The following is a 25,775-nucleotide window of genomic DNA, read 5'->3' on the forward strand; positions in this document are numbered from 1 at the left end:
TGTTGAAAACATAGATTTGAATGCTTGTTATAAAGTATTCAAAAAACATAGATCTGCAAAGTAAATTATCAAGAATGCATGTAGTACTTATTTTTAATGCATATATTTACTAGGAAATAAGCTAAATGTAAAAGTACTTAGTTTTTGCAATATACTCTTACTTTTCAAGCAGTCTAATGTGCTGCACATATAGTCACTGTATCAAGGCAGACAGAGAAGGTGAGAAGAAGGAAAGGAAAAAAGAAAATATATGCAGTTTCATATTTACTAAATAAAAAAATTATGGAGGAAAATTAACTCCAAGGTTGACTACAGTATGAGTTATCCAATCATACTATAACTGAAAAATCTTTTAAAGGTGTGTGACCTCTGTAATTCTGGTGCTACAAATGTATGTATCACAAGTTTAGGATGATAATTTATACTGTGCAAAGGATTGCATGCTTAGCTGCACACAGTGGTCAGCTTTAATTCTGCTTTTGACAGAAAGTCTGTTCTAGACAGTCTGTTTTGAATCCTCTGGAGGTGTTCTGTCCAAAAATGTGTCTCACCAGATTTCCTTAATTGTATTTGTCTTGTATAGGTTTATCTTCACATTTTTATTTCTTACATTTCCATGCAAAGGAGCATGCCAAACTTCAAGTTAGGGATTTCTTCCTTATTTGTTCAGCTGTTAGTTTTGAATCTCTTCATGAGCCAAAGTTTATTCCAGAACAAGTACATTAATTATTCATGACTTTAAATGCAGTGCAATGCAATTTGCAGTCCATCATAGTGATTGAAAGCCTATTATTTACAGCAGAAGTTCAGGACCACTAATGTAGGGATTAATCACAAGGAAAAGGTTAGTTAAGGCACAGTTTGCAGCAATCTTATGTGTTACAGAGGATTTCAAATGCATTATTTTATTGGCATAAACTAAGGGAATGAAAGAAAATGTAACATTCAGTTGTATAGTTTATTTCTGCTATATCATTTACTGGGATTAATTCTGTGAGTTAACTTTTCTAATTGCTTGACTTACCTGTTAGATCATTTTTTGCGTAATTTGTCATTGTATTGCCTTCTGAGAAGTGTTTCTTTTTTATTCTAGATAGCAGGATAGTACATACAATGACAAATGTGCATTTTCTTCACAGAGGACTTTATTCAAACCAAATTTGCATTGCATTGCACTTTCCATAAATTGAAATGCTAGGGCAGACATTAAAAAAAAACCTGTAGGCATTCTGAAGCTCTCTTGCCCAGTGCCTGCAAGTCAGTCATAGGTCTGGTAATAAAACTTGTACTGCTGTCATTCAGGGCCTCTCTAGAAGCAGACTGCTGGGTGCAGCTGGATTTGGGCTGTGCAGCTGCCTGAAGCTGCTCATGCCTGGAACATTTGCAAAAAGTGCATGGCAGACCCTTAGGTTTTCTGTTGATTAGACATCAGTCCATTTACCTGGTACCTGCTGGATTTCTTTAGCATGCTTGTATGTTGTTTTCCTGAAATGAGATAGCAAAATCTGAATTGAAGCCCAGGTTACTATTTTCCCTTGATTGTTTTGCTGCTTAACTCTTAGGGAAATTTAAACAATATAAAGAACAGAAGTTCAGGTCTTTGGTTATTGATTATCTTTTGGTTTTTGATATATATTCCATCTCTGGTTTGTTTCTTAATACTGGCCTGCCATGCTTTCTGATCAAATGCAGGTACAGCAAAGGCTGCTGTAAAATTAGAAAGTGATTTGCCCTGCACACTCCACAAAAGGGGTTTTTAAATTTATTTTTGGGTGGGTTATTTAGTGACATTTCCTATTAATACGCTGGGAAGAACAGAGGAAAAATAAATATTTGTCTCTCTTCAGTGTTAGGAAAGTTCTAAAACCCTGTTGGGGCATTATTGTGATATTTGATGAGGTTTGTTGGTGTTCCTCTTAGAAGTGAGTAGGAGAGAGCAATGTGAGCATTCCCCAATGGTTTTTCTTCCCATTTTTTTCTGGGCTGTTTACTGCTCTGTCAGTCAGACCTTCTTGCAGTTAATACTGGGCTTTAATCAGTTGAAACTTAGTGACCAGTAGAGGTTTATTCTTCTCAGGTATTAGTGTAATTGTAATTGTAGTTCTTAGTATTGATATTGGAAGTATGTTGATACAGAAAGCTTCTGTACCAGTGTCATGAGCTTCAGAAATATGCAACAAGATAACCACTTGTAAATAAGAGAATCTTTCTACAGGTTTACTTTGTTTTCCATTAACAAATAGTATTTTTCCATTTTTTCATTATTGAACTTTTAATATATGATTATCCTTTTTTTCCCTTCAGTTACCGCTGCTTGACCAAGTCTTTACTGCAATCATGGGTTTGTAAATTACAGCTGGAAACTGTATTTCGCAGTTGTAATATGTTCCCCAGACAGCTATATATCTCAAGATTACATTTATTATTTTTCTGCTTGCCCTAGGAAATACATTTATCAGAGACCTTTGCTCCTTTTCTTTTATTCTATAACTACTAGGATTTATAATAATTTATAAAATTTAAAAAATACAATATAGAAGTTCCTGGCTATAAGTAATGAGTGAATGCTTTAGATGAAGCAGTCACTGAATGAGCTGTTTTTTCAGAAGATTAAAATTATTTCATGAAAAAAGATGCAGATTTTGAAATTGCAGTTTGTGATGGAAGAGGAGAGACTGATGACTTATCAATTATTTCCCAGTCTGGTTACCAGTGGTAGGTTATGACTGCGCAAATACCTACCTGGATGGGGTCAGCAGCTTCTTATTTTTGTGGGTATTCTTATGATTTTTTTGTTACATCAGATTGCATCAAATAATTCAGTTCTGTTGGGATTTGAATGTGTCACTTACTTTTTCGTTCTGGCCAACCTGTTTAAGTCACTTTCAGTGCAGAGAGCTTATCCACATCAGAATATTTCATAGTACAGCATGCTCAGAAAGCAAATGTCAAATTCATTACCAATTCAGTTTTGCATTGTTAAACTGAGCCATTGCTTCATAAGCCACAAGACTGAAATTTATAGTTAGGAAATTTATGACATGAGAGTTTTCATGTCCAGGTAATAAAATGATGTGGTAGAAGACTGTGGCAGGAGACAATAACCATTTAAATGCTGTGTTGCAGCATCAGTTTTGACTTGTCACAATTAGTGTCAAGTGAGCATCTGTGCAGTCAGTTTTCTGAATTAAATATCTCTTCACAGAACTGTAGTGTAAATTATGGGCTATTTGAGAAGGAAATCTTAATATGCAAAAGAATAATGTTTACTGTTCCACTTGTGTTTTTTACCATTTTTGTTACTGCTGCCCAGTACTTGTCCAAGTCTTTGATCTGTAGTTAGTTACTCTGTGTGGGATTTTGATAGTAGGTGACCTGCAGTTTGGGTGCAAAACTTCATCTACAGTATTCAAAATTAATTTTGTCTTGGTGTGAGAGTGGGGGTTTGTGTGTTTTGGGGTTTTTTGCTCTACCCAAGAAGCCCGTATGTGAAAAGCAGCTAGAGTACAGTGAGCTTAAGGATATTGAGTCACTTTTCTCAGCATTGACCAGAGCTATTCTTCACATTATTAATATGGCATATAATGCCATTATATGGTTTTAATTGCATTAGTGGCAATAATTTCATTAATAAATCAATGCAGCACAGTTGCATGCAATTTTTTGCTAATTTGGGTGTAAATTAAGAATCTTACATATAGTAGTATTCCCTGAGAGGCTGTAGATAATCTACATGTATTTGGGATATTATTGTTGTTTTTCACTTAAGTGTGCTATAGGCTGAGGTATTGCAAAGCTTCTTACTGGAGAAAATACTTTTGAACAGTTAAAAAAACTAAAAAGAACAATAAAAACCCCATTTAGCCGTAAAGCTTCTTCAGTGTTAGAATATATTTGGTAAACATTGTTTTTTTGGCAGTGTAAATATTGAACAGTTTTAATATTGAACTTTATTTTGAAATAGCTGAAATAATATACATATAAAAGCATCTAAATAGATAATTTGAGAAATGTGACATTAATATCAATGTTCTTATAAAATGTCTAGGTTTTGGGAAAAGGAATAGAATTGTAGGGTTTATTTCCTGTACTTCAGCATGAATTTGATGTCCACTAGATTTGGTCTACTTGTCTTACCATAGTTCCCTGCTAGTGTAGTCATTGAAGTTACAGATGGAATAATCTAGACTAATGGCTATTACTAAAGTAATACTTTTTCTGTACGCAAAATATAGGATTTGGTAAAATAGAGTTATATATTTTTCATTTCTTTTTCTGCTTCGTTATTAGTTTTGTTCCTTTCTTTTGCATAATTTTTAAATTTTTATGGATTTTTTAAAATTGATTTTCATTTCTTTCATCTGTGCCATATACAAGGTTGGATTCAGATTTTGCTTTGCTTTCAATTAGTAAAACTGAATCTTGTTTACAACAGCTGAGACTATTACTATTACTTACACTGTGTCATTCCTTAACATTCTTGTCTCAATGAAATTAAATTTTTGCATCTGATTTGCTTCAAGCCATTTGAAATGCCAAAGACAAGATTCTGTATTAAGATAAGAATTCAGTATCACTGAATATTCCAAGTAGTACTTCATTACCTCATAACAATCTCAGTCTTCTTGAGATTTTTTTTTTCCTAAACATCTACCCTTGAATAGATTTTTTTGTATCTTGTCATTTGAATAAGTGTTTTTTGAATATTGTTTTGTGGAAATGAGAAACATGCAGTTTAAGAATTTTGCCATGCTGTCTTGAGTAAAGTCATAAAGTCACAGATAAATATTTAAGCCTATCACAGATTTCATCTTGAAAAAAGCCTAAAAATTCATTTAATTCTGAGAAGAAAGGATATGGAAAGGACATGCAAGAAAAAAGAAGTAAAGCTCACATTTTCTTCAAGAATATGAAAAAGCTCTTAGCGAAGACGAATATGTTTCTGTTTTTCATATCAGTGGTTGTAACAATGCTAAGGTCAAGCGTAAATTAATGTGCAGTGCTTTGATTAACTAGCTGAGTTCGTCCCATTCCCTCCTGCTCCTTTCCTTACCCAATTGTCAGTTAAAGTACATCATTGTTACCGCACTGCACGTGCACTTACTGCTGAGGAACAGGAGCACTGAATCCCTCTAATTCTGACTTGGACAGATCCCTTGGACATAGGATGTGATGTTGTATTAAGGAAATAGTCAGTAAAGTGTAAGCTGACATTGGAATATGGTGTAGTAACTGACTTTTACCATTGCACATAAACAGAGTAATTATTCTAAATCATAACATCACTTTCAGATGGATAACCACTAAAATCACTGCACTGTGGTTTCCTGAAAATGCCACAATCCTTCAACTGCCAAATTAAGCCCAGGGAGAACAACCATCGGTAGTGCCTGCACAGTTATGTAGAAGGATGAGCCCTGAACCAAATGAAAAGATGTTCTGGAAGAACAGTAACCTTTCCCATGATGTGCACATTTTCCATTACATTTCTGACACAAAATGCTGTGAAATGATTTAATGTTGACATTTTGTTTTGCTGACTTTTTCCTTTCTTATTAAAAAGAAACAAAAGTTGGGTTAGGAAAGTAGTGGGAGGGTGGCCAAGCATTTGAATTCTAATACAGAAATCTCTGCTTTAAAGTCAAAACCAAAATCTCTCTAAATATTCATTGTTTGTGACGTTGGATTGTACAGATTTTGGGGGGAAAAGAAATACACTTATCTCTTGCATCAATATTGAACACCTTGATCTGTAAGATTAAACTATGTTGCTGCTTTGCAGTAATTACACACCAAGTATGCTAATTCAGTAAAGTATCCTTTCTAATTAACAGTCACAGAAATCTTACACATCAGCTATATAACACAGCACATGCAGCACAGTTATTTCTGCCTGTCATTTTTGATGTATATTGCTAGAAGTGATTGTAGAAGGGAGCAAACCATGGGCAGACATGATACAATGAAGGGTCAACACTTGTCACTTGGAAAAGGATAAAATTTTATTGACTGAGGAAGCAGAGAACTGCTCTCCATTCATGCTGTACAAGAGCTTGTCTGCATCTAAAGTAATACATGTAAGAATACTCGGACAAAAGAATTACTTGTCTAAAGTGTGGTTCATGCATCCTTTGGCAGCTTTCTATTTCATGTTTCAGAGCTGATGAAAAGCCTTGCTTGTTTCTAGCACAGTATACAATTTTATCTTTGAAAAACACAGCTTTTGCTTTTGTTTTCTTAAGGATGTGTGAAGTTTTCTTGGCACCTCATTTGTTTTATCCTTCTCCCATCCAATTTCAATGTGTTGGATGATGGTTCTTGTCATTGAAAGTTAATCGGTTTCCATGAGGGGGCATCTGTGTTTATTTTCAGTGACTGCAAAGTCACTGAAAATAAACAGAATTCTGTATATACAGTTAACTTACTTGAAAGAAAATGTGTATGTTGGAATACATTTGTCACATTATTTAATCGTTGACCAAAAAAGCATACTGACTTTGACAAATTCAAAATAGTCTTAACTTCTGGGAAGAGAACCTCAGTTCATTGTAATTTAAATATTTGTAACTAGAAGTGAAACACTAGCAACTAGCTCTCTCCTTTTCCTGAAAATTAATGTATACATTTGGATTTTAAAAGTAGAATGTGTCTTGGAAAAACTGCATGGCATCTGGTAGCACTTCAGGACTTTCTAAAAGCTTCAGCATCCTACATATGCTAAACCAGTTTTGAGGAGTTTGTTTTTGTTTTTGAGAGGAAGCTGAAATGGTATTGATAGCCAAAGGTGAAAGTGGTACCAATACTTAAAAGTTGAAGAATCACTCAGTTTTAGCATGAGAAGTAAAAACAAATATAATTCAGTGATATTAGTGGACTGATAGTTAAATTATTAAATTCTAAAAAATATTGTTGTAATAAAGACTAAAATAATTGCAAAAATCCTAATGGCAGTAAGCTAAACAATAGAATTTGTTGGCATTTATTTGACCATAATATGTAAACAATAATTTCAGAGCTGTTTCGTGCAAAGGACTATTAAAAATGAAATAGATGTTATGAAATTGTTCTGGCAGCCTCTAGCTGTTTGCTAACAATTTAGTACAGCAATAAAAGCTAGCATAGCAGCACCAAAATTGCATAGCAGAAACTTGATTATAATTTGGTAAGAAAATATTGTATGGATTAAAATGCTCACTTCAGTGTAAACTGTGGCCAGGGTTTATCTTTGGGTTTAAAAATCTCATAAATTTGAATAGCTTTTTAAAGTGTTCTTGTTAGTAAAAGTCAGAGACAAATTATGCCTTGTGCTGATGTTGCTGCCTAGGGAAATAGAGGAGAGGAGTTAAATCTTTTATTCTATAAGTATGCCTGTATTAAGCCTTCCCAGGACTCAAAATGGAAGTCTCTTTGGACCTTTTGATATGGACTTCTTAGTTAGGCATTCCCATCTCTGTTCAGTGTTCCAGGTGAATAAAACATAACAGCTAATGGATGGGACGCATGCCTGCATTTTTGCATCTCACTGAAAACATGCTCATTAGCACAACCAAGTCTGAGACTTGTCTCAGACTTGACCCAGACTTGTGGTTTGTGCCTGGAGAAAGGCAAATTAAAGAAACAAAAAAATTCATCTCTAAACTCGGTCTTTATGAAATTGTGAGGTCCATTGTAATTGTGAATTTGATTCTCATTTCCTTTTTAGGGCTATTTCTGAGGGAACAGAATCTATATGCATTTCTGAATTGTCTGTCCTCTAACTTGTATAGAAACTCTGACTACATGAGGAGATTTGTGGAAGGATTTTCTGGAAGTAAAATGTGCTTTATAAGTGCTTATTGAACTTTGCACTAAGTTGATGGAATAGAATATTCCATCTGCTGACTTAATTGGCAGGAGTCTGTGCAAGTCCATGGAAATTTTTACTTGGAACCTCAACTGGTTTTGAGACATTTAGGATATTTAAATTATATTTCTATTTAAATTATTTGTATTTCTTGAAGTATTTTTAGAAAAATGGGAAAATATAGAAATGCTGCCCAAGACAGAGCTTCTGAGAAACTGAGAAAAGGAAATGAGACAAAAGAAGGGCAGAGAGTAAATGATTATTGAATGGAGGAGAAACGAGTTTTCAAATCCTGTAAACCTTGAAGTCGTGAACAAAGATCTGAAAATGCAAAAATTTCACATGAAAGCTAGAAGAGATCCAGTCTAGACCCTGCTGAGGGCAGCTTCCTGGCAGTGCATATTCTGTGTTAACATTTCACAATGCTGGAATTGAGAAAAGGAAAAGTTATTTGAGAATGGTACAAAATGGGACAAAAAAGATCAGCCTTGAAAAAGAACAGTTGATTTTTGTACATGTTCAGAAAGAGTAACAAACAGGATTCAGTAACAGCATAAGAAATAGTGGCAAGGATAACCTTATTTGTTGAGCTGTTTACTTCAGGATTGAGGACCGTTTCTTAATAAATGACAGGAGGAGAAAGGAAGTTGTAGATTTTTTTCCCTTGATGAAGCTTGTAACTGCCATAGTGTATGTGAGTTTGTAGAGGGATGTTTAAAAAAATCACTTGAGGAAAAAGTACTTAAATGACCTCTTTTGAAAGAAAAATGTAATATCTGTTAAGAAATTAAGGTTACTTGAGTAAAATCAGTAGTGCTAGCTTTAGTAGTTTTATTGAGTGATGGAGAACAGTAATATTTATTTGAAGTGTCTCTGCATTTTGGAAAGAATGTGCAACTATGGGTATGTAAAAACTGCAAAAGCAGCAGTTTAATGTCTGAAAATGCAGAGCAGATGAAAAGAGGAAAAATAAAAGTGCTACTTTGTCATAGTAAAAATTGTTTAAATTTACATAAAAACAGCCTGTCTGCTAGTATCTACTGACAGTTATTTTAATAACACTTGCTGTGAAAAAGAGATAAGAAAACCAGTGGGCTTTTAAAACTCTAGTGGTAATCTTAGTTTTTCACATTAAAGAACAATAAGTAAACTGCACGACTTCAATTTCTTTAAATTTGAAAGGTTTTCTAAATAATTTCTCCTTTTATTAAGAACAGAGTCACAGAATGCTTGAGATTGGGAAAGACCTCTGAAGCTGGTCTTGTCTGAGCCCCCCAAATCAAAACAAGATGGCAGGTTACTCAGGGCACTATCTAGTGGAGTTTTGAATATCTCCAAGGATGGAGTCTCTGCAACCTCTCTGGACAACTTGTTCTGTTGCTTGTTCCTCCTCAGAGTGGAAAAAACCCCCAAAGCATTCTTATATTTAATAATCTCCTTTATTTCAGTTTTTTTGCCTGTTGCCTCTTGTCCTTTCACTGGGCACCCCTAAGAAGTGTGACTGTCTTTCCTTCCCCTAACAGGTATTTTGCACACTGAGAAGATTCTTGCTGAGCCTTCTCTTCTCCAGACTAAATAATGTCCAGTCTTAGCCTATTCTTGTATGACATTTACTCCAGCCAGTCACCTTCATAGTCCCTTTGTTGGACTTACCCCAGTAACTCCATTATGTTTTTGTACTGGGGACCCCAAAATTGGATGCAGTATTTGTTCTTGGTGTGATTCCACCAGTGCTAAGTCAAAAGAAAAGGTATATTTATAGTTCTTAAAAGTAAACCATTAAAAAAAAATCTGTTATATTTAACAGGTGAAATTTAGTTTGTTATGAAGGAAACATCTTCCTCTAGTCAATATAGCAACCATTCAGAATACTACTGAAGAATGGGAAAGTAATTTGCTTATTAAATGCATGTCTTGGGAAAGTCATGTCACAGCTGTAGTTTGTAGTTGTACTTTAAAAACTGAATTCATTGAGCAATATTCTGGAGAATTATCAATGCTAATGTTTACAGTTTTCCACTGGAAGTTGCATCTTATTGTGAGGTTCCACTATGTAGGTTCAGGTAAGACATCCACAGTCCCACTCCCTTCCTCTGCTCTCTTTGAAAAGTCCACTTTTTAAATGCACTTCTAAATTCACTATATTAGAATATCACCCTAGCAATAGCTTTGAGGGGTCACCTGTCAAATTGTATTAAAAAAAGCTGTATCACCTAACCTGGCAGCAGACTGAGATGCCAAACTCAAAAAACTCAACAGGCTCTTTGCTAATTCTGCCAACACCAGAAAATCATAAATAATGTCACAGCTAAAATTCCACACTTAGCTAAAAAAGAAGTGCGAAGTACGGGGAGGGAAAATCTGGTGGTGGTGCACTAGAAGGATAAGGTCCCTCATGGGGCATGGAGGATTGTCAGCCTTTAATATCCTTTGCATCCCTTGTTGTGGGTTCTGGAGTAGCCCACAAAGTAGGGTAGTGGGTGCAGTTTTTACACACGCTAAGCATTAAACTTTCTACTCTCTTAATTCCAAGCAGAGCTGGGAATACAGCAGCTGTATTCCATCTGTGGAGTGATGGAAGAGTACTAACAGCAAGGTTTTTTCTTCTAGTTCCTTGGAGACCTGATCTGAACAGTTTGTGCCATGAATTCCTAAACTACACCAAAACTATTGTGGCCTCTTTTTCACATTGTAGGTAGAAGCTTATATCTCTGTATAAGCTTTTTTATGTAGTATATAATAATTATTAGTTAAGCTGTTGGTCTGCTTACTATAGAAAACTCAGAAAGTTTTAGCTTGAAATACTTTTATGTTGAAAACTTTAAAAAGCTTTTATTTTGAAACTTCATGTAATATTATATGTACTTAATTCTATTTAAATTGAATAAGAACTATTAAGTTCTTATTGTCTCATCCCCATTTCAAAAATACTTTAATATTTCATTCAAATCTAGTTTCACTGTTTGACAAGATGCCTCAAAAAATTGCCATGCTTCCTCCATTTTTGTATTTAAATTTGTATAAAGTGTATCTATGGGTGGTTAATTTTTTCGTTGTGAAGATTGATACAACTCTGAAATCAAGCAGCACAGTATTTTCATTGTAGATTAATCCATGTTATAGTTTTTGAAGTAGGTTTCCTTCGACAGTTACATGTAGAAAAGTTCATGTGAAGCCTGGTAGGTTTTATAAGTTAAATTGCTAAGGTTCAAAACATAATTTTAGTCACCATAAACAAAATTTATGAGTTGACAATGAGCTTAATACATACTGTTAATGAGTAAGTTGAAGAAAATGAAAAATATTTAATATTGCTGTAGTTGTCTTTTTCAGTAGCTTGAATGTGTTTATGTTTTCTGCCAGCCCCAGAATTGTAAATGTTAATAGACTCTTATGTGTTATTTTTAATTTTGCTGTTTTGTGAGACATATGCACCATTGTCATTGTTTATACAAATGGCAAAACAGACAAAAGAATTCCTTCAGTCTTGGCCACCAGACCTTTGGGAAAGGCAGTGCTTCAGCTTCTGTTGGTCTTTGTATTTGAGACTTTCTGTGTCTTTGTCAACAGGGGAAAAAATCTGGAATTAATTAGAGAAGTCATTGTTGAATGAGCTAAAAAATATTTGGGTTTTTTTCAGGAGGAAATTTTAATGAAAGTTTGGTTCTTCTTTTAGAATGTTAGCTTCAATTCATTTGTTTCAAATTCATGCTTTGATTTCTGTTTCTGGATTAGGGAAATCTAACCACTCAGTTCCATCAAGAATGATGGATTATGTGTATTCTAGACAGTATTCTATACAATGACTATGTTAGGAAATACTGACTCACAGCCAGCAAAAGTAGAAATGAGGAAATGATCAAGCAAAATGTCCATGACTGGAACTTAGCAAAGTTCCACTCTCTGGAATTTTTTAACTAGTCTTGATACAGGTGAAAGTTGGCTACACTGGGCAGTGGTAATAATTGTGGTACCAGACCCCATTTTCAGTTTCTTATTTTAAAACTTGGAAAAACTTGTAAAACTTAAATCACTTGGACTCAGAATTCTTCATGTCTCTTATGTATCTTTTAGGCTGGATGTTTTCAGGCAAAATTTTTAAGGTGAGATTTGAGTAAATGTCTTTTCTGCCCAGGTGTCCCTCTCCCCATACCTTTAAGAAGAAAAGTGAATTGAAGTCTTTGATCAGTAAATTGAATTTTGGCAAAGACCTCCCTTTCTTTCCCGAGGACAGAGGAGAAATTTATTCATGAAATCTGAGAAAAAGAAAGCTTTGAAGGATGTTGTGATAGAAATAGTTTCAGAGTCCTGGTATGGCAGGTTTTAGATCATTTGTCATTGTGCTTGGTGTGCTGTGGGATATTTGAGTTGCACTTATCCCTACAGTTGGAGTTGCTACAAGACTTGCAGGGAACAGAAATGCAGATTGAGAAGAAAGATGTTAAGGACAGTATCAACGACTGGTAACGCTGCACTAGGTGATAAGAATAAAATGGGGCAGTGAGTGTTGAGACATGTGTTACTCCCCTTCTTTTGGTCATCTTGTGTCATTGATGAGAGATGTGAGCAGGATGTGCAGAACTCAAGAATCCACAGCAGTCGTTTGTGGTGAGGAGTAGCATTTTGCTAGGCTAAGCTTCAGAATGAATATCTCACCCAGTGCTGATGTTTGATGTAGCTTTGCTGGTCAGGCAGTGTTTGGTAAGGTGGAGATATTTCAGCCCCTGCTGCTCCTTGGACCAGGCTGGTCCTTATCTAGCTGAATTGCCATCCTCAGATTCTCCACTGTATTCTCACAGGTTTTAATGTTCATGGGGTTTTTTTTGTTTTGTTTATTTTTCCTCTTGAGTCACTGCTCTGTATCATTTCATATCAACAGCCATGGTGAAATTTTTTACTCACCTACTAGAGTTTAGCATTTGCACTATACACTTGTTTCTTCAGTAAAGCTAAGCCAGAGTCTTGCAGATGTGCTGCATGAAACAGGGCCTTGGGTTACAGACAGACAAAGCTTAGAGCTGTCTGTAGAGATCTTGGTGGGACGACGACTAGAGAAGGACCTGAATGTGGATGGTAAATGTAAAAAAATGGAATTTAAATAGTGTGCAGAGGCAGCAAAATCCAGGCTATTCAAGCTTCAGGACTTGTGCAAAGTTGGACTGATTAGAGAAAGACACTGAAACAAGAAAACCACATAGTCAAAGGAGGGAGGATACTGAAACTGTTTAAAGAACCAGTGAGGGATAGTTGTGGATAGGCATCCTGTGTGAAAATGAGAAGTTTGCTATGGTCAGTAACAGTCAGTGACACTGAAATGGGGAGTGGGTGACTGGAAAATGATATCTTAGTAAATATTTTTTTCACTACTTCACTGTTACAGGTAGCAGAAGATATTTATTGTGATTGCAAAATTATAATAAAACATTTACAAAAGTAGCAAAGAAATATGTATTAAAAAGAAAAAAGTATGAATAGCAAGTCTTAATGAAAAAAACTGTGCTAAAGCATAATTAACATGACTTATATAGTTACAGTTCCAATGTATTTATTTTGTATACTTTTAAACTCTTTATTCTAAATGCAGACCAATGTTGATATACAACTTCATTAATTAATTATTAATCCCCACCCCTCATTAAAAAGGGGTTTTTTTCTGAAGTTCCATGTTTTGTTAGACATTTTCCTTGATGCTACATGCTGTTGTTCATCTGTCTTGACCTATAAATTAAAAAATAAAATAGCTGAGTAGTTTGAAATATTTTCATTTTTTCTGTTTTCCTCTGTTCTCCAAAAATGAGTACAAAAGGAGATATTTCAGAAATTAATAAAGTGTAGTCACAGATTCAAGCACTTTGTAGTTTTCTGAAATTGAGTTCTTCAACTTCTTTGTTTCCATCATTTTAACCTTTTGTCTGCCTGTCATTCTAATGGGTTGATAGAGTCACATTCGTGTTATTTTCTTCTAGAGAGGAAAGAATACTGAAAAGGAATATGGAGGAGCAAGGGCATTTCACAATGATTATGACCACTAATAAGACAAAATGCTAAATCTACCCTGTAGTTCCAAAGTCATGCAGGATGATAGATAATATTATTTTTATTTCATATTTTTCTCACAAATTAAAGTTTTAAAGATAAAAATTTTTATAGATGCATTGTTTGAAATGCATTTAAGCCTAAGCTTCCTTTTGATTACTTTTAAAAGTTGTTTAAGTTCTGCCTGGACTAAAGATCTGACATTTTTTAGAGGGAACCAGTGTTACTGATCTGACTGAAAGTGCCCTACAACAGCACTAACAAAAGTTTAGGAAACTGGTGAAATTAAATATCAAATGGAATAATTTGATTCACCTTATGCCCAGCATGTTACAAGGTAGAGACATTCCTTCTTCCTACTGGTTTCATTTGGTTTAGGTTTGTTACATACAGATTTTACTGCCAAGACAGAATATAATAAGAATATGTGTATCCAAACAAATTATTATTTTCCTATCTACAAAGGTAGTTTTCTCTTTTGATTCAGTTGAAACAAACTTCATGCTTTATCTAGACTAGGTTATTGGTGGCCGTGCTGAAAGTAATATTCACGAATACAGTTGTGTATGTGATAATGACATTGCAAAAAATCTGCATAATGTTTTACTTGACTTTCATTTTTTGTCATGATGAAATAATTTTCTTAAGGGTCCTTTATGGTATTATTTGAGAAAAATTTTAAGTAAGCTTGTTACTAGGGACATTGTGGTATTTGATTTCACTGAAGTTTTTTAGTTCTTTTGAAAGTGATTTCTTTAATACTTAGCACTGAGTTTCACAAACAGAACATCTTATTGGTACACTGTTCCCAAACTTCTGGCATGGTGTTAAATGCTATTAATTAATAGATTTTTGTATATAATACAATTTATCTTTGTCATTGTTTTTAATATGTATGTATTATGTCTGAAATTTATTTGCATGCGTTCAGCCACAGTATAGACAAACTGTGTTAAAACAAATGTTGTTCTAAGTATATTGTTGAAATAGTCCTTTTCAGGAATGCTTTTAGGGATTTTTAATCAAGCTTTTAGCTTGATTATAACACAAATGCATCCATTCTTTATACCTATTGGTTAACTTCTGGCTTCTTTTGGAAAAAAACCTATTACTAAATTTTGCATGCTTAAGGACTAGTGTGAAAGAAAATCATAATTCATTTTTTGTGCATTTTCAGAAATAGTTCATTTCCACTTAGAGACTGTTATCTTTATAGAAAGTTTTAATACTGAAGACTGAAAATTAACTATGAAATTATGATGGAATATATGAAATGTTTGCTTTGTAAGTTAAGCTTTTCTACATCTGTCAATCAACTTGAGAAATTTTATGGCCATTAAAAAAAGGTTCAGTGTTAAGGTGCTTATTTTAAAATACAGGTATTTGTATGAACTTTTCTAGTGAATGCACTAAATTTCCCCTGCTTTTGTTTTCTTACTCTTTATTTTGTTTGTAAACACATCTGTGAAATTATTCCTTAGGCCACTTTATGTGTAAAGGTTTTATTGTGGACTTGTAAATATAAATGAATAATAATAGTTTTCTGTGGGGTTTTTGGCTTTTTGCTTGATTGGGTTTTTTTGCTTTTTTTTGTTTTGCTTGTTTGGTTGGTTTTTTTTGGATGCCTATCAAAATGCTTTAGATATGCTTCTAGTTAAAAAACTTATGTGTATAACCTCTTCTGGCTTTTATTTGGTGAAATGTTTATAGTGTCTATGTTTCAGTAGAATATGAAATCATCTGTCAGTCTTAAGAAAAGGGCCTTTAATATGACTAGTGCCATTGAATTTTAAGATGGCATCAAGGACACAATATTTTAATATTTGTGCATAACAAGACTGATTATAAATCAGTTTCCAGTGCCTCTTATAGTGCACTATTGTCTTACATAGAGCCAGATACTATCTGTAAGAGGGTTGGAAAGGAAATTTCTTATCCCTTATAACTGACAGAAATCCACTACTTACCCATGCACTGGGCATCACAGGATTTTATTCAGCATCGTGGCTTCCCACCCTCACCACAGGAACTGGCAATGCTTTCTAGTACTGGAAATGAAGGCTTTTAGAATATCAAGGACAAACTATCATAGCTTCTTATTTGTTTGTTCCCACAGAGCTGAGACATAAGTACCCCTGAGCTCACTGCACAATTCTTTGTACTGAAAAGGCATCTGCTAATGTCCCCTCTAAACTTCTAAGCTGCAGGTTGTGGCTGTGAGCCCTTGTGGTGAGAGCCCTCCCTCTCTCAACTAATGAGAGTTTGGTAGCACTGTGAGCCACAAAATCACAGAATCACAGAATATGCTGAGTTGGAAGGGACTCTTAAGGATCATCAGGTCCAATCCCAGCCCTGCACAGGACCATCCCCAAGAATCACACCAGGGGCCTGATCATATTGTCCACACTTCTTGAACTCTGCAAGGTTTGGTGCTGTGACCACTTCCCTGGGGAGCCTGTCTCTGTGCCCAACCACCCTTTGGGTGAAGAATGTTTTTCTAATACGTAACTTAAACCTCCCCTGACAGAACTCCAGGCCATTCCCTTGGTTCTGTTACTGGTCACCAGGGGGGAGATCAGTGCCTGCCCCTCGTCTTCTCCTGACAAGGAAGTAGTAGCTGCAGTGAGGTCTCACTTCAGTCTCCTCTTCTCCAGGCTGAACAGACCAAGTGACCTCAGCCCCTCCTCATACAGCTTCCCCTGAGGACTCTCCACCATCTTCATTGACTTCCTTTGGGCACTGTCTAATAACTTAATGTCTTTCTTATGAATTGCGGTACCCAAAGCTGCCCCCAGCACACAAGGTGAGTGCAGTGCAGAGCAGGACAATTCCCGCCTTGCCTGGCTGGCAATTCTGTGTCTGATGCACCAGTTCTCTCCCCTTGGCTCCCTGGGGTACTTTGTTACTGGACAGCATCTACAGCTCAAGCTATTGCCTTCTGTTGACTCCAGCTGGCTTTCAACATATTCAGCCTGCCTTGTTTTCTGGTACAGGAAAGTGCTGTACCAGACTGATAGAAAAGCCTTATACTGGACACCTTTGGGTGTGTTGCTCTGCCCTCTTTCACAGAGCATGTCATTCGTCATTTCAAATATGAGCAACCCCTCTGCCCTTCTTAAATTTTTGCTGAGTGCTCTCAGTTACTTTCATGTATTTGACAATGGATCCCTTGATCTTTCCCAGTACAGGGACAGGGCTGACCAACCCATGATTTCCTAGGTACTGCTTACTATAATTTTTTATTGTGCATATCTCACCTCTTTAAGATGGGCTCATCTTAGGGTTTTTCAGTTTTCAGAGTACTGCCTTGGATGTAATGGTGTTTCTTAGATCTTACACTGGAGTCTGACAGACATAGCAAACATCCATTTCAGAAACACTGAATAATTCCTGTGGACTGGAATATATCCAAATGATCTAGACCCTTGCTTTCCTGCTGTGGTCTGTCCTTCTCTGTCCCATGTCACACTGGTAGGCATGGAGGTCTCAAGGCAAATTTTCACTGTGCTTGTTGATGGATTGAGCTCAAAGGCATCACATACATATAGCCCCTTCTGCTTTATTTCTCTGAGCTCTGAGTAAATTTTCTTCTAAAAATGCCCCTTTCACTGGGCAGCCTTCCCTTTCATGACAACTTCCTGCAAGATTCAGCCTAGCAGTGCCTTTGACAAGCCAGTACTTCCTCTTCCAAAACCATGATACAGCTTTCTGTGGTCTTCCTTATGCAGAAGTGGTGAATTCTTCTGTAATTTTAACCCATAGCAGTGGTAAGAGATTGTACTTACACCTCATTTCGTTTCTAGACTCAATGTTCCAATAAGCCATAAAGTATCATTAGTGTCATTAATATTTTCAATCTAATTTATAAATAAAAGTGGATCATAACTGATTTCTTAAGCATAGGAGCACAGGTTTTGACCTGGACTGTGATATACAGAACTTGATGAAGAGGTTCCCTGTGATCCTGTAGAGACTTTTGAATGTCTCACAGTAGAACTGTTACAGTTCTAAGGCTTCTGGGAGTGGGAGTTTTGAGAGGAAAAAACCTTTATAAATATCTTGAAGAATGATTTACTTTGAAATGAGGAAAAAAATGCCCATCTCCTAGCTCTGAATCTGTGTTTTATCTTTGTGCTTGGTAGAGGAGCAGAGCAAGAAATCAGAACTCCTACCTTGGCTTGTTTTGTAGCATTTGTGATAGTCATGCTTAGATTTTAAGATATTGAAGTCATACAGAAGTTTCTAAATGCTTCACAGATATCAATAAATTATTGATAACCGATGGCTAACTTAAAGGCATAGGCCTGTATTTTCACTGAAAACAGTATGAAAACAGTACAGTCCAGTGACTTTGCTGTCCATTGTTGAAATTGAAACAGTGAAGTGAAATTTAGATTTTTCTGACAGAATTCATCCATATTCACTGATAAAGAGACAGCCCAATAAATTACTTAATCTAATTTTCTGTAAAAATAAACAGAACAATTCTAAGAGTATTATATAATAATAACAACTTAAGACTTTCATTGATATACTGAAATGGGAAAAATATCCTTTAAACCATTTCTTTTATTTTAAAAGACTATTGAGTTTTTTTAATTGCAAATTAATATTATAATCTAATTTCTTTATACAGCTCTGCTAGTTAAAATGTTTCTCAAAGTATGGTCTATAAATAATAAGCAAGTTCTGCATTTGAAGGAAGTTTAGATTTTTATTTCCAATAAAATATTTTATCTGTAAGATTAATGGTATGCTAGTATATTTATGCAGTACTTAAGAAGGGGTACAGGGTCCTCATATTAACAGAAACAGTTACACTGAGTGACAGTACTCATAATACAAAACTGTGTAATATATAAAATGTACATATCTTTATTGAGCTTATGCTTTTGAGTTTGCTGATAGATGAAGTCATAATTACTTACCATTTTTGGGACAGGTAATTTTACAGAGCAGATGCTCTGTTTCAATTACTGTCAACAGAACTGAAAGTGACTGGTACTGAGGATCAGTCATGTTTTCTCTGAAAATGTTTCTGCAGGCATGTCTGGTGTGCATTCAGGGTGGCCTGAATGTTGCTGCTGCTATAGACACCCGAAAGCTCTTAAACTCTGGAATTATATAGACTAGACATAAAAAGTGAAACTGAGCAGAGCTATCATCTTCTGTGATACAAGAAGTTGGGAAGGCAGTGAAGGACTGGCAGCTGATCTTGAACTCCATTTTCGTTGCTCATTAAATTATCAGAGGAAAGCTCACATTTATGTCTAATCCAGCAAATCATGTTTTGTTAGCCAAGCATGTTTTGTGTGCGCAGACAGCATAAAACTAAAGCTGGGTGAATAAAGGGCAGCTTAGCTCACCTGTCAGCTACATATTGCTGGCAACATCTAGGGCCACATCCTGATTCAGTTTCATTAGCATATAATGATGATTACATTATTTATCAATACTCCTCTCAAAGCTTTGTAGCTCCCTATATATGGCTTCCCCCCCCTAGGTTTTATGCAGTTTAAAATGAACTTAAATTGTGAGGTTCCTAATGGTACACTTATTTTCTGTTACAACTGTGGAAAAGTGTTGATTTCATATATAACGTAACCAGTTATTAATTATTATACTTAGTACATACCAAGCAGGTGTTTTTTCTTTTGAATGTAAGTACTCAGCTGAAATTAAGTACAGTCTAATACAGTGTAGATTACATGATAGTGTGCAGTTGGGATTGTGTTATACAAAACCTAACTCAATATTTTCAGTTCATAATAATAATGATGATAAACATAATGCTCTATGATCTGTTTTTCTATTTACATAACACATATGCTGGCAATCACAAGACTCAGTTGAATTCATGGGTTGGCATTCAGTTGAATGTATTTTTTTTTTTTTGCAGTGAGTACAGAGATTAAACTCGAAATTGGCTCCTCATGCTCATTCAAAATAATAGCAGGAGGAAGGAAGGGTTTTGCTTTAAGTGGAAAGGGATAGTCACTCCTTGCAGTTTAAGCACTGAATCAGATAGAGACAGCTGCAGAGGCAAGATATGCATTGCAAAAACAGATCAATTGGAATCAGTCCCATCCAAACGAAATTACATCACTCAATAACCTTCCTTTCAAGCCATTGAAGTCTTCTGGCCCACATTTCTCTTGTCAAGTCACTGAGTTTTGCCAGTGATTAAAGTATCTTGAAATTGCTTCGATAACATCAGGGACCTTGTTGTGACAAGGTCTGTAAATGCAGTCATTTAAAAGAGAAAGCTGGGTTTCATGTAGGGTATTGAGTGTATTGACTGTGTATTTTTCATGGGTTCTCAGAAGCTTGTATTCACAAAGACAGTACAGAATGAAGGAAAATGACATATCCTATACAAAAGATTAAATAAAATATTGGTATCATATATGTGAAATGGTTTCAGTTTTCCTCTGAAGTAGTTTGAAAATCTGCTCTTGTTTTGAAGTGGGCACAGAAGTACTTGGAGAACAGAATTCTGTCAATCATGACAGTCAACACGTATATACAGTGACCAGCACTAAATGTTGTTATTTATGTTACCATAAATACTATATTACTAAGACAAAGCAGGGCTCTTCTGTTCCATTGGTACCTCAGATACTGTGGTCTTTTGCCCTGCAGATAACTTTTTTACAAGCTAATCAGTGTGTATATTAGCAGATATAAATCTGTAACTGTTCAGGAAGCATTTATTAATATTTATAACATGATCAATACTGAGAAAATGGAAGTAATTAGCAATGTCTAGAATCATTGCTCATCATTGTTTTCGGAGTCTGATTTGGGTTTTTTTTCCCCTCTAAAGAGCTCAGTCATTCGCTTAATAGAGCTGCTGGGTACAGATTAATTTCTGAGATGAACTAGCCTGAATTTTAAAAATGCATATTACTTAGCATCTTTACCTTGTGAAAGCCATTTGCAAATAACCCAAATTCCTCTTTAGTCTTAGCAGACTTAACCTGGTGGGAGAGGCCTAATTTTTCGGAGTTGCTATGGTACACTAATGCAGCTTCTTGCCTTCAGACCCTTGAAGATATAAACTGATTTTACATTGTAGTTGAGAATGTAGTTTTACTTGTGCCCAGTTAGCAGCCAGAAACATTGCCCTTGCCAACAGCCATTTAACCTGATGAAGGCAAATACTAAAATGGCTAAAAAAGAACCAGGATCAAAACTGCTGACATAAATATTATGTTTGTCTGTGATTTGCAATTTTCTGTGTCTGTTACATAAATAAAGACTACAAAGTATTGAAATAACTTGTGGGGTTTCTTGTCCTATAGTCTTATGAAAAGGAAATCTGCATATAGATCTTAGATACCTTCCCTTTACATAATATTTACTTAAGCAAGGAAACAGATGATATGTGTGGTTAGGGAGGAGAGAGGTTGATGTGTTTCTTCCTCTTTGTACCGATATTTGAAAGAAAGTGCTTTTATAATTACTTTTTGTCCTGGATTGAAGGAGAGCTGGGAGAGAACAACTCTTGTAAAGGACCAAATATGCAATTGAGAACCTTCCTGTTCAAAGCACCTATTATGGCATTATCTGTGATGCTTTTTTCTTTCTTAATACTTGTTGCTTCTACTGGTAAGAGAAGAAGGCTGTTCAGTTTTGCTCACCATCCTTATTTCAGATTTTTGTGCCCACTAAATCCTTTTCCTAAGTGAGGCTGTAAATACAAGTTCAACTATTGCAGACAATTCTGGTTACTTCAATCAGTAGAAATTTGAATGGATGTACAGGAATGGGAGCAGTTCTTTGTTGAGGAAGGGCTGGCAGATGGTGTGTAGGGATGGGAGAAGAGCAGAAGGAGAGACTAGAGCAGGAGAAATGTCATCAATGTGAGTGGTCTCAGGGCAGTAGTCAGTTATCAGATGAATTTGCTGTTTTATTACAATAATACAATTAACTGCAATAATTACAAGCTGTTGTATTTATGCATTCATATTCCTTTGTCTTTTACCAATATTTCACTTGCTAGAACAAAACAAAAAAAATCTTTAAATAAAGCCAATAGTGATTTCTTAATTAATAATGTTTCAAACATGAGAGGGGTGAAGATAACCCTAGAATGTGTAAAATAAATGATGTCAAGTTAAATTTTCAATAGAGTAGAAATGGAAAAATTGTCCAACTATTAAAAAAATAATTTTCCTATAATATATGAGTAAATATTCTAATATCCTTTTAAATTTCTTGATATGTTGTTACCAATAAAAATGTAATAGGAATAACTAGTGCAGGTGTAGGTTACTTACACTTCCTACTTATGTCTGTGTTCTTACAGCCTTATCTGAAGTGCTACAAAATATTAGGATCTTTTCTCAGTAGTTACAGGTTTCCTCTGAGATCCTTGTTTGTACTTAATTACTTTTATTTGTGAGCTTATTAAAATGTAACTGATTATTTTATTGGTTCAGCTGTGAAGCTGGTTTTTTATATCAAAACATGTTTACATGGATAAAATTTTTATATAAAATAATTTATAAATATAAATTTATATGTCAGTACAGTTATATGTGGTCATACATACATATATATGTGTGTGTATACACATATTCACATACTCACTGACTCATTTTGAGAAACCAAAATAAAACCCCTCGTATTTGAAGTATGGGTTGCTGTATTCCTGCCCAAACCCTACTAGCCCAGATGGGGCAGCCTGTCACAGTCTGATGACCTGACTGAAATGATGCAGTTGTCGCTACTGACATTGCTGTGAGGGGGTAGAGGTGGCACAGAGACCTTCAGTTTATCTTGATTTTTTCTGCTGCCCTTTAAGCTTCTGCATTTCAGTGTGCACCCATGTCAGCCTCACCCACTGAGTCTGTCAGAACAAAACTAGTTGCACTCAGTAAGGGAAGGAGATTGTAATGAGACGAGTATGAAGAGTATTTCTGTCTTGCAGCTAAGCTTTTCTTCAGTTTTCTTAAAAAGTTTAAAATTGTACTGTAGATTGCAGTTCAAGACACCCAATTTAAAATTTCAATCATGTCTCAAATAAGAAATGAAGTGAGAATCGGGAGTGGATTTTCATATGGTACTTCTTAGAAGAAGTACTCTCTAATTCTTAGATCAAAATGCTTATACTCAAAACTAAAATACAGTTGCAAAAGATTTTTTGTTTGAACATGTGGCAACAAGATGGCTCCTGTTTATCAGACATTTTATCAAAGTATGAAAGCGGTTTCTTTTTTATTTACAATTATAATTAAATACATTTCAAATTAAAAAAAACCAACCAAACAATAAACCACCAAATATAGTGATGGAGACTTTTTATTGGTCTTTCGTTCAAAATGTATTTGCTCAGCTTAAAGACAACATAGATGTCTTCCTAATTAAAATCTCACAATGCTCTAAGATACATTCATTTGCTGTATGGCAAGTACTTTAAAGAGTTTAAATTTATAGAATCAGCACTTTAAATTGTCTTGATTTTTTAAAAAGTGTTCTTGACAAGTACGTATGTCATGAGTGTCAAAAGACAGGAAGTACGAGTAGGAAAAGAAAAAGTTTTGAAGGCTTTGGAATTATTGGCTCAAAGACCTTTTTTCAGAAGTGACTAAAGCCTTTTATGTGCTGAATTATTACAAAGCATTTTGAAAGAAACCGTCCCTTACTTAGTCCTTCCTAAATCCTAAGACTTGTTTTCTTTCAAATGCTATTCTGTAAAACAAGCATTTTTTAAGATTGTAACATAGTACCCATGTTTGTGCTTATAGTCATTCTCATAGCTGCATTTCTGTGGGTTGCAAATCTGAGTAAAATGCTAGCTTCACAGTCAAGCCTACTTCTATTAAATTGTTGCTTTCATGATAAAAAAAAGGAAAATTCTCTGTCTTGTGGTGGACTGCCTTTGTTCTTTTAGCTGTATTGAGAAAAAGTTATAAGAGTTATAAGGATGCTATACTAAACTCAGTTTAATGTTTTGACACTCGGAGACTTGAAAATTTGGTGTGGGTGTCTAAGTATTTGAGCATAAACATTGCTTAAATTTAGTGTGATGTTAAAATGTTTCATAAGACAGAGGAGAGCTGCTATGATCTTTCAATGTTAATATTTTTTTCTTATCACTTTACTGTGTAGATACCCTTCATGAGACACAACTCTGCCACAACTCATCCTCGGAGGCAATCGTGGAAACCTTTTATAATAGGATTTTTAAATGTGGATAAAGCTTTCAATAGAATACCTAAAGTAAAGGAGAACAGCTACCTTGTCTCAACTATAAGCTTATTATGACAAAACATTGAGTTTGCTTGTCAGGCTTGGATAGAATGTAATTGATTGGTTTGTTATTTGGACTGACAAGGTAGTTAATTTGCCTGCATTTTTTTGCACTATTCAGGAACATTTTGTATGTGCATCGTTGAAAAATCCCGGATAAATGTCTTGTCAGGATTGTCCTATTAAGTAATGTCTCTTTCCCCTGTGCTTCGTTGGCAAATGATGTTATACAATGCTTGGATTCATTGAAGAGTGACAGAAGCCTGTGGGACTTAAATATTGTGTGTTCCTCTATGGTGATACTGAAAGAAATAAGCAATGGTTTGCCATCTGCCTGCCACTCTACTTATTTACAGTTTAATAAGAACGTTTCTATATAGAACACTGTGTTGTACATAGACCTTACTGTAAAAAGGATTGTTTCCTAAAAAAAAAAATAAATGTTCAGTGATAATGAGACCTGTAAAACACTTGAGACTTACTATTCTGAAGAATAGATTTGCCATGGAAAAATTGATTTTATGCTTATTAGTATGAACTAATTGTTTCTGACTCCAGACACTTGAGTGAAGAGAACTATACCTATACTTCCTGCTGAAAAATTTTTTAAAAATAAGGAAAAATTGAGTATGTGCAGGCATTTGTTTCATTTGGCTTACTTCTCTGGCAGTGTTCAGTACAAGCTTATGTCCTCCCAATACAAACATGAAATTGTTTTGTAAGTTGGGGAAGGAATGAAGAATTGATCACACAGCGTGACAGCTGAGATCTTCGTCTCCGTCCGTATATATCCTGGTAGATGCACACATAGTATTTTGATCTTCAAGTGGTACAGATCCAGTTCTTAAATCTGCAGTATCAGAGTGTTGACATCTTCATCGTTTTCATCTTGAACTTGCTCGGAAAAGCTCTGCTCAAATGCAATCACACTTGTAACTTTATGACCTATAATCTTTGAATTTCTTGAGATATGGTGGGATTTGTCATCTATCGAGGCACGTTTCCATTTGAAAGTATTTTTCAAAAATTAAAAATTAAATGCTGTAATAAGTAATAGGAAAATATCCAAATTTCTGTGTACTTATCTACGAGTCTTATCTTACCAGGGCATTTCATGTTTGAATATTATATTAAATAAAAGTACCCTGATGTCTAACACGTCGTTTCATTTTAAAAAGGGGATGGGAGAATCTCAGAGTTAAGATTTTTGTTGGAACTATCAGAAATGCTTATCATTCTGTTTTGGCAAAAAATACAAAGACACCTTAAAATAAAGAGATTTGCACTAGGCTTAAAAATAAAGAAATTTGCACTAGGAAGTAGATGCTAATGCAGGAATTTGACCTTTGAGGATTTGTGAATCCTTTCTAGGAAGAAAAGACCCAGGTTTATTGACCATTTGTGCCATATTCTGAAAGTAAAAGGTTGTGTCCAAATGCTGTGTAAGCAAAGGGGGAAAAAATGTTTGCCCATACATCGTGCTAGTTTATAGAACAAAAAAAGAAAAAGTAATGTTTACTTGGATTAATGATTATTTATTAAACAAAAACAGTCTAGGTATTGTGGATAGGAGGGAATGATAAATGTGGCTTATCTTGGCATTAGTAGGACTTTCAAAATGATTCTGTGTGTGACAGTC

At 35.1% G+C, this 25,775-nt stretch overlaps 1 protein-coding gene across 6 annotated transcripts in view; it reads left to right on the forward strand.

Moving 5' to 3' along the window:
- The window catches only part of PHF14 (PHD finger protein 14), a 161,168-nt gene that overhangs the window by 71,997 nt on the left and 63,396 nt on the right, over window positions 1-25,775 (forward strand). The window contains exon 17 of one of the 6 annotated variants that reach the window (XM_064704398.1): window positions 23,996-25,292. The exons of the other annotated variants lie outside the window; for them this stretch is intronic. Coding sequence (XP_064560468.1) covers window positions 23,996-24,008 — 13 coding nt within the window. The 3' untranslated portion in view covers window positions 24,009-25,292. Of the gene's footprint in view, window positions 1-23,995; window positions 25,293-25,775 lie in introns of those variants that run through there. 6 annotated transcript variants of the gene reach the window in all.

The sequence above is a fragment of the Zonotrichia leucophrys genome, chromosome 2, assembly GCF_028769735.1.
Source record: "Zonotrichia leucophrys gambelii isolate GWCS_2022_RI chromosome 2, RI_Zleu_2.0, whole genome shotgun sequence".
NCBI classification, from domain to species: Eukaryota; Metazoa; Chordata; class Aves; order Passeriformes; family Passerellidae; genus Zonotrichia; species Zonotrichia leucophrys.